Source organism: Oratosquilla oratoria, chromosome 36 (assembly GCF_046742065.1).
Source record: "Oratosquilla oratoria isolate Oo_2021 chromosome 36, ASM4674206v1, whole genome shotgun sequence".
NCBI lineage: Eukaryota > Metazoa > Arthropoda > Malacostraca > Stomatopoda > Squillidae > Oratosquilla > Oratosquilla oratoria.
In genome coordinates, this window is record NC_134812.1 from 45,609,547 (window position 1) to 45,619,395 (window position 9,849).

A 9,849-nucleotide genomic window follows, 5' to 3' on the forward strand; every position below is an offset into this window, starting at 1 on the left:
CTGATGTCATGATGCGAGTAGAAATGAATTAAATAATTTTTGTTAGTGGGCTTTCTATATACTTTAAGTTCCAGTTGGTTGCCATGTTTAAAGATGTGTGTGTCCAAGAAAGGAAGAGAATCGTGGATTTCTTCCTCTAGGGAAAACTGAATGGTGGTCTCTACTTCGTTTAATGCAGTCTGCAAGCGATGAAGATTGAATCGCTTGGGTGTGATGAGTAAGATATCGTCCACATATCGCAGCCAGGTCACATGCTCGGGAACGATGTTAGCAAGAGATCCTGCTTCTAGAAATTTCATAAACAAATTAGCCAGGAGTGCACTCAACGGAGAACCCATGGCCATGCCAAATTTCTGGTGGAAATAGCGATCCTGGAACTTGAAATAATTAAATTCAACACAAAGTTTTATCAGATTGACAAAGTGGTTGGGGGGGTAGGGGAAGTCGATTTTCTCCTCCTCGATTCTATCTCTAAGGAGGTGTATTACCTTATCCGAAGGAACACATGTGAAGAGACTTTTTACGTCCAGGCTGGCTAACTTCTTGTTTCTGGCGGAGATATCTCGGATTCTGTCTAGTAGGTCTCCTGGGTGTCTGAGATGTGCTCCACTGATGGTTCCCAGGAAGGGGGGCAGATATCTGGCCAACGTACTTACCAATCTGTGGGGGGCACTCCCTATCCCTGATGTTATAGGTCTCATTGGAATATTATTTTTGTGGGTTTTGGGTAGACCATACATCGTAGCTGTGCATGGGAGATTTGGCAATAAGTGAAGGAGTTTTTTGCCTGCATCTGAATTTTTGAGAATTTTCCTTACCTTGTATGTGAAGTTCTTCGTCTCGTTGTCTACTTCTGACTAGGAGACTTCACGATATGTATCATCATCACTAAGCAGATATTTTATCTTCCTCTCGTAGTCTGAGCTGTCCATCACCACTACTCCACCTCCCTTGTCAGCGGTGGTGATTCTGATGGAAGAATCCTTGGCTAACTCCACTAGAGCTCGAACGTACCTTCAGGGTATTGTAGGGTTGGGACGTTCGCTGAGAGCTAAGGTCAATAGTCCTTACAAGGTCAGTAGTCATGCAAGGTTATACACAAGGACTACTGACCTTAGCTCTCAGCGAACGTCCCAACCCTACAATACCCTGTTGACAGAATCATAGGAAAGGTGCCACTCGGAATGGAAAGAGTTAAACATTGCCATTTACGTGCCCCATCATGGCGCGTTAAGTTTCACGCTTGTCTCGTAACTGTGATCGTAAGCTCAATTCCCACGATTACCTGTCCCAGCTCTCCGAATACATAAGGCAAAGGTGATAGAGGGTCAAATATAATTCGATTTTTTTTTTTTTTTTTTTTCAGCCCAAAGGTGACACAGGGTTGATTGTCAAATATAATTCGAATGTTTAAGGGCTCAGTTAGACACTCAAGTGACATGTCAATAGCTCATGATACCTTTTCATTAATCCGTTAAATACTGAATTTATTCAAATAATTATTCTATATTTTTGTTAGATTATTAATTTGTTTTTATGTACCTTTCCTCGTTTATCTATCCATTTATTTACTTATCGAGATATTTAAGTTTTTGTTTATCCATTTACCCTTCTACTAATCTAATAACGTATTCATCTATCTACTTGCTAGCTTACTTCTCATTTTTTATACAGTGCTTGGCCTCACACCTCGACAGTTCTCAGAGAGGATGAAGTGTAGTGAAAATAACAAAATAAAGGCAATAATGAATATATATATATATATATATATATATATATATATATATATATATATATATATATATATATATATATGAAAGGATTTTCAAACAATAAAAAAATAAAGATGAAGGTGAAGACGAAGAAATACTAAAAACAAGAAGAACAGGAAGTAAACAATAGGAAGAAATGAAGACGAAGAAGGAGAAGCAGACAAAGGATAGGAAAAAAAATAAAAAATATAAAAACCAGACAAAGAAGAACAAAAAACAAAGACGAAGACGAAGGAGAAGAAGGCAAAGAAAAGTGAAAAATAAAAAAGAGAAAAAGAAAAGAAGAAAAAGAATCATAAATAAAAGTAAGAGGAAGATGGAAAAAGAAGATGGTGGTGCTGGTAATATATCTTGTCGAGTTGTCTCATATTTCTTTTTAACAATATTTCAACGTGAAAAAGAATTTCGCTTTTAGACAAAAGAGACGGAAAACAAGAATCGGGACAACGAACTGTTAACGATATAATAATAAAAGATAAATTATGCTGGAGCCTTCATTTTTGTCATAAATAGATACAATAACAGCAAGGGCAATAAGCAATAACTAGTAGTTCGACACCTTTAGAATCACGAAGCAGCATTAAATTCGAAAGCACCAGTGTCGTCATGGACAGGAGGATCTTTACCGTTATTATCATATATGCATGCATTTATACACACACACACACACACACACACACACACACACACACACACACACACACACACACACACACACACACACACATACACACACACATACACACATATATATATATATATATATATACATATATATACATATGTGTATATATATATATATACATATGTATATATATATGTATATATATGTATATATATATATATATACATATGATGCTAATAAGAACACTTGGAAAAAGAAACTAACGAAGCAGAGCGCTTTCGTATATTACATCTTCAGTGCAAAAAGTACATAGTTAATAGAAATACATATGAGCATATACTTTACTGTATTATCATCTTTTAAAACTACCTTGACAGACGAGATTAAATGATATTGCTGCTTCTGCATTGTTCATCAATAATAGTACTGAAGTTAAAAAAGGATGCATTTATAAAATTCCTTGTAAAATGTGTAATCAATTTACATAGGTCAAAATGCCAACATAAGAAAAATGTTAGGGATGGCAATAATTCCAGTGGAATCTTCAAGCATATTGAATTGAATAATCATCCAGTTGATTGGGGTAATGCCCATGCAATCTATTATATTAACAACATAATAGTAAGAAACTTAATAGAGTGTAGTTTGATCCATACTACCAGTGATCAAAATACCAACCTATACAAAGGCTTATATAAACTTGACCATTTTATCTGTCAAGAAATAAGCAAAATAATAAAGGTTAAAATGTAACCCTGCGACTTTGACATAATGTCGCCCCACCCTCATTAGTGGACGCATTGACCCTTGCGACCTGACTTACCGCCTTCCAGGGGGTAAATAACCTCTATCCTTATGCAAACTATCCTTTCTCCTTTTTCATGTATATATAATCTATGTATTTCTATTATCTATGTACTTTTGGCACTGAAGATGTAATATACGAAAGCGCTCTGCTTCGTTAGTTTCTTTTTCCAGTGGTCTACTTTGCATATATACACATATGTACATACATATATATATATATATATATATATATATATGTGTGTGTGTGTGTGTGTGTGTGTGTGTGTGTGTGTGTGTGTGTGTGTGTGTGTGTGTGTGTGTGTGTGTGTGTGTGTGTGTGTGTGTTTTTGTTTGTGTGTGTGTGTGTGTGTGTGTGTGTGTGTGTGTGTGTGTGTGTGTGTGTGTGTGTGTATTAGTATATCCATGGAGAATATTTTCTTGTTGACAGACGAGATTAAATGATATTGCTGCTTCTGCATTGTTTATCTTTTTGTTGAGAACTTCTATTTTTCTTGCTAGTATAAAGTGTTGGACTGTTAGTTTGCTGTGTAGCTGTCCGTATGTGGTTGCAACGTTTCGGTCTTCTCTGGAGACCGTCTTCAGGCTAATTGTTTAAGTGTATGTGTGTGACGTTTATATATTATTTTGTGTCTGTTTGCTTGGATGATGTCGTGTAAAGCGGTTTTCCTGATTGGCTGCTTCATAGCCATCAGAAATCACTAGAAGAGATCACATGCGCTTTTGGGATGGGAGAATCTGGAGGTCTATGCTGTGTATGTTCGTGGTTGGTTTTAATTCTGCTATGTAAATTGCTTCAATAAATGCTAATCTGCGGGAGTCTCTTTCTCTGTCTATTATTACTGTTCCTTCTTCTAAATTTTGGTGGGTAAGGGAAGTATTATGTTTGGTGTTATAGTGATTCTTTATGGCTCCATGTTGTAGGTGGTAAGTTAATCGTCTTGTAAGTTTTGTCCTCGTCATTCCGATGTATGTTTGAGACCCACAGTTCTCAACGGTACAATTGTGTTGGTAAATGACGTGGTTTTCTTGTAAAGACGGTGTCGGTTTGGGAGGGCGGTTTCTCAGTAAAAGTTGTGACGGCTTTCGGGTCTTGTAGTATATGGTAAGTGATATTTTGTCCTCTGGGGCAGTGGGCTTGATGTGTTTTGTAATTATATCTTTAATGACGTTTTCATCTGTCTTGCATTCTTATGACATGTAATTTCTGTAATATATATTGATGTTTTCTTGTCTTTGTGGAGTGGGTTTGTTGTACTAGTTGTGTTGCTTCGTTGATTAACTTGTTGTTGGGTAAGTCTTTCCAGTTCAGTGTGTGTATCTTTCCATGTAGAGCAGTGTGATATGTATGCGTTCATAGTGGAGATTAAGTATTGTTGAGGGAATTCACTTTTACCGTTAAGACAGGTTTTTGTTGCTGATGTGGTGTACTTGTTGTTATGACTGGTTACTAAGACATCGAGGAAGGGTAAGCGGCCATTGTTCGATTCTTCGAACGTAAAATTAAGGCCGGAAGCTTCTATGAGTCGTTCTCCGAGTCTTTGGAGTTCTTGAATACCTTTGACTCTAACGAAAATGTCATCTATATAGCGGCAATAAATGGAGGGTCAGTTGGTGGAGAGTGTGAGCTTCTCTATGGTTCCCATGAAAAAAATTGCGAAAAGGACTCCTAAGGGGCTGCCCATGGCGACTCCATCGATTTGTTTGTACATGTTTCTGCGTGGACATGTGAAGGGGACTTCTTTGGTACGGATTTCTAAAAGAGTGCGTAAGAAAGCTTCTGGAATGTTCAGTTTCGGTGTGTTATCGCATCAGTAGACTCTATCTAGAGTGAATTATATTGTATCATCCTAGATAGAGTCTATCGATGCCACAACACACCGACACCTACCACTCTGAGGTCAAGAGGCTACCGAGTAGTGGTGGGCAGCTACCGGTGAAATTACCGGTTTTATCGGCAACAAACTTAATGATAGCTTACCGACAAAAATTCTGCTACCGGTAGTAGTATCGTATGGCTTTCTTACACCTCCAACTTTGTATTTGCTAGCCAGTCTATGAATGTTTGATTTGCTTCATAGATAGTCTGGTAACCCCCTGGCACTGCTGTGATTGGGCAGTGCAGTACGAGATGGTCTGTATCTTGGGGCGAATTATGACAAGATGGGCACATTGGGGAGTCTTTGTAGCCCCAGCGATGCAGGTTAACGGCTGTTTTGCCTTGTTGTGATATCAGCTTGTTGGATTGTGTCCATTCTCTTCTGGTTAGGTTGGAAAATCCAGGTAGTATTTCGGTTGGGTCTGTTACTAAGTTTCCCCCAGTGGGTAGTTTCCTTGTCCATTCTTCTTGCCAGGCTTCTTTTAGGTTGATAACTCGATAAGCTATACCATAACAATCAGAGAGCGGTAAGCACGTCTCGGCTTGGTGGTACTGAGTGACGGTGGTGACAGGCCCAGTGCCCCGCTAATTTTACCGGTTAAACTTTTATCATTAAGCAAGTATGTACCGCTAAGGTCTCGGTAAGTTTTTATCATTAAAACAGTTTTTTTTCTTCTTTTTTTTGGCACTCTTTTTAATTTCTCAATAGAATTAATGTTATTTCTGTGATCAGCATACGAAACTGTATTAATTGTGAAAGTTTCATAAAAAAAATTATGCGTGTCGCCAAACAAAGACCCATATATTATATGGGTCTTCGTTTGGCGACAAGCGGAATTTTTTTTATGAAACTTTCACAATTGATACAGTTTTGTATGCTGATCACAGAAATAACATTAATTCTATTGAGAAATTAAAAAAGTGCCGAAAAAAACGGTTTTAATGGTAAAAAAAAATTACCGAGACCTTAGCGGTACATACTTGCTTAATGGTAAAAGTTTAACCGGTAAAATTAGCGGGGCACTGGGCCCGTCACTACCGTCACTCAGTACCAACAAGCCGAGACGTGCTTACCGCTCTCTGAATGTTATGGTATAGCTTATCGAGTTATCGGTTAACGAAGCTTTAACGGTAGCAGAATGTTTGCCGGTAAGCTATCGTTAAGGTTGTTGGATAAAACCTGTAACTTTACCGGTAGCTGCCTACCACTACCACCTCCAAACATGAACCCATGCATGCAGACGCGAACGAAAATGTATATACCACACCCACCCTCAGACACCCTCCATTCACTCACTCGCGCGGTAGATAGCATACTATAGTAGCACCAATTAGATTATGACCTTTTCCCTTTACAATGACATAACAATAAAAACAATATGTAAAATAGAACCAGAGATATAGCTTATTAAAGGACAAAAACGTTGATTTTTCGAACTCGACTCGAACTTGTGACGTCACTACTACCTCACGAATCTTTTACCGGTAAACTGTCGGTAATTTTGGTAACTGTATTGTTGTTCACCAATAATTTCGATATTGAAATTAGCGGTATTTGCCCAGCACTACTGCCGAGGCAGTACCTTAAACCGCTCGACTACATAAAAATTATCTGATTGATGTCGCTGTCCACTAGCGAATTTCTCGCATATGTATGTATGCAAATTATATGCACTCTTAAATGAACTACATGGCAGAAACTTCAAACTCCATTTTTCTCATTAATAGTTGACAGTTTGAATAATCAGTGACGATCTGTTTTATTACATTTATTTTTTCATTCTTGGCTCGAATTAATTTTGTCTAAATCTTCCTATAACAATATGCAGTTATTTTTCTCTCTCTCTCTCTCTCTCTCTCTCTCTCTCTCTCTCTCTCTCTCTCTCTCTCTCTCTCTCTCTCTCTCTCTCTCTCTCTCTCTCTCTCTCTCTCTCTCTCTCTCTCTCTCTCTCTCTCTCTCTCTCTCTCTCTCTCTCTCTCTCTCTCTCTCTCTCTCTCTCTCTCTCTCTCTCTCTCTCTCTCTCTCTCTCTCTCTCTCTCTCTCTCTCTCTCTCTCTCTCTCTCTCTCTCTCTCTCTCTCTCTCTCTCTCTCTCTCTCTCTCTCTTTCTCATCTTTCCGTGATTTTGGGACCGCCTGAGAACATGCTGAGGTAACTCAACATCCCATCCATCAAGTCGTTAATATTAGGAACATTAAAGGTACCAGAAAATATCTATATGGGACACCGCTAGTCATTTCTCTCCAACTTATCCTTCACGACTGTTCTCATAAATCTATCTTTCAGGATTTCCTTCGTCCATTCTAGGAGGCTTCTTCTGATTCCTCCTCCATATTCCAATTTCCGCATGAATTTCTTCTGAGGTGACTTATCGAAAGCTTTTTACAAATCCGAATACAGAGTTATTCAACATACAACCTTTTTTTTACACCATTAGAATCATATGACATCAGCCCTGCTCCTGTTAGTAAATGAAATTGTCTGACATCAACATAAAAAAAGCTTTCAAGCATATCAGATAGTGAAGTCTTACCACAGCATATATAATTGTGAGATATTTGCAGAATAAATACGATGAAAAGCGTGACTGCGGCCGAAGCTGTCACCTTTATTCTAGATTCTTCAACAGCCAGGAAAATTAGCAAACCTCTTTAACTGTTCAGGCTTGATCTAGAGCACTGTGACTTGCTCTACCGATCTTATTCAGGCTGACATCAGACGTTTTTATGCATTTGAGACGCCTCCTCCCTGGCTGTGTCCATCAACCCCGTAAAGGCGTACCGCATCCTCCGTGCAGCGTTTGGGTGCACACAACCCTCCACATCTCCTCATCATTGCCTAAGGTTACGGAACTGATATGGAGCGATGGGCTTCGATCTTGCCTCTTATCCCCCTGAGGAACCTGAACAGAATTACCTGCCGTATGTCTAAAGGAGGGGGAGGTATCAAAACAATCTCTTAACACGGGAGCACGTCCTCAGCTTAATACAGTGGTTCCCAAACTGTTATGTAACGAGCCTTCTTCCCTTCCAGGACACCCACACGCCTCCTGCCCACCATTTTTGTATTTATATAAAATCAGATATACATATATTTTCTATTTATATATTTCTATTTACATCTTAAAAGAAAATTGATTGGGGTGATTGATATAATTATACTTTGCAGGAATATTCAAATGAAGGAATGTGTGATATTTTAAACAACTCTTTTAGCTCAGTATTTGTAAACGAAACACCTCAAAGTGAACTCCAAACTGAAACCTGTGAAAAGTCTAGGGTGAACTTACTCACTACGATAAATATAACAAAAAAATAAAAAATAAAAGGTGTGTAGAGAAACTCAAAATTAATAAAACACCAGGGCCTGATTCTTGGTATCCAAGAATCTTAAAGGAAATGAAAAATGAGAATGTTGCTCCATTAGAAATTACTTTCAAGAAATCCATCATATCCGGAAATGTCCCAAGAGAATGGAAGCTAGCTAACCTTATTCCCATATTCAAAAAAGGTGACAGAATGAAACCAAATAACTACAGGCCTATAAGCTTGACCTCAATCGTAGAAAAAATTATGGAAATTATCACCAGAGAAGCTATCAAACATCATTTAGAAAGTAACTGTTTGATAAATGATAGCCAACAAGGATTCTGACGGAAACATTCTTGCGTGACTAACTTACTCGAATTCTACAACACAGTCATCTCAAATTATGACAAAAGAAACAATATAGATTATCAAGACTTTGCAAAAGCTTTTGATACCATCCCCCACGAAAGACTACTTACTAAATTAGCTTCACACGGAATAAGTGGTAGCCTATTAAGTTGAACTCGTAATTGGTTGAACGATCGAAAACAGAGAGTTGTTTTAAATAGAAAAACTTCTACATGGAAAAATGTTACGAGTGGGGTTCCTCAAGATTCCGTTCTTGGGCCACTTCTATTCAAAGTACTGTATATATAAACGATATAGACCATGGACTAAAATCTATTGTTTCCAAATTTGCTGATGATACAAAACTGTGCGGAATGGCAAATGATCACTAAAACCAATTAGATATTTAAGAAGATTTAGATGAATTACAGCAATGGTCTGAAAAGTGGCTAATGAAATTTAACACAAGTAAATGCAAAGTAATGCACATAGATAAAAATAAAAGTAAGTACGATTACAAGTTATTTGGAAATTCGTTAACAAAAGTGAATAGTGAAAAGGATCTCGGCGTAATTATCAGTAACGATCTCAAATCATCTAAGCATTGTATTTCAGCCTCTGAGAAAGCAAATAAGATTCTAGGACTGATTGCGCGATCTTTTGACTTAAAAAATCCATCTCTCATCAAGAAGCTATTAAATCGTTAGTTCGTCCACATTTGGAATATGTTGTTTCCGTATGGTCACTGAATCTCATTAAAGACATTGACAGATTGGAAAAAGTACAACGGCGAGCCACAAAACTGATTCCAAATATCAAAAATAAATCATACGAAAATCGACTAAAACATATGAATCTGTATTTCCTAAAAAAACGTAACCTCAGAGGTGACTTAATGCAAATTTCTAAGATCCTAAAGGGAATTGACATAAAAAAAAATGACAAAATGTTCACATTGAATGAGAATCAAGCAAGAAACAATGGTCTCAAATTGTCAGGAAATAGATTTAATTTGGAAGTGGATAGAAACAGCTTCGCCAACCGTGTAGTTAATTAATAGAATAAACTTCCTGCGGAGGCAGCGCAATATAGTTAATTTCAAAACTTTAAGAAT

At 37.7% G+C, this 9,849-nt stretch overlaps 1 protein-coding gene across 1 annotated transcript in view; it reads left to right on the plus strand.

Moving 5' to 3' along the window:
- Nucleotides 1-9,849, plus strand: part of LOC143019131 (uncharacterized) — a 29,274-nt gene that overhangs the window by 18,433 nt on the left and 992 nt on the right. Inside the window, exon 4 of the mRNA XM_076174826.1 lies at nucleotides 4,126-4,128. Within this exon, the coding sequence (XP_076030941.1) occupies nucleotides 4,126-4,128 (3 nt within the window). The remainder of the gene's footprint in view (nucleotides 1-4,125; nucleotides 4,129-9,849) is intronic.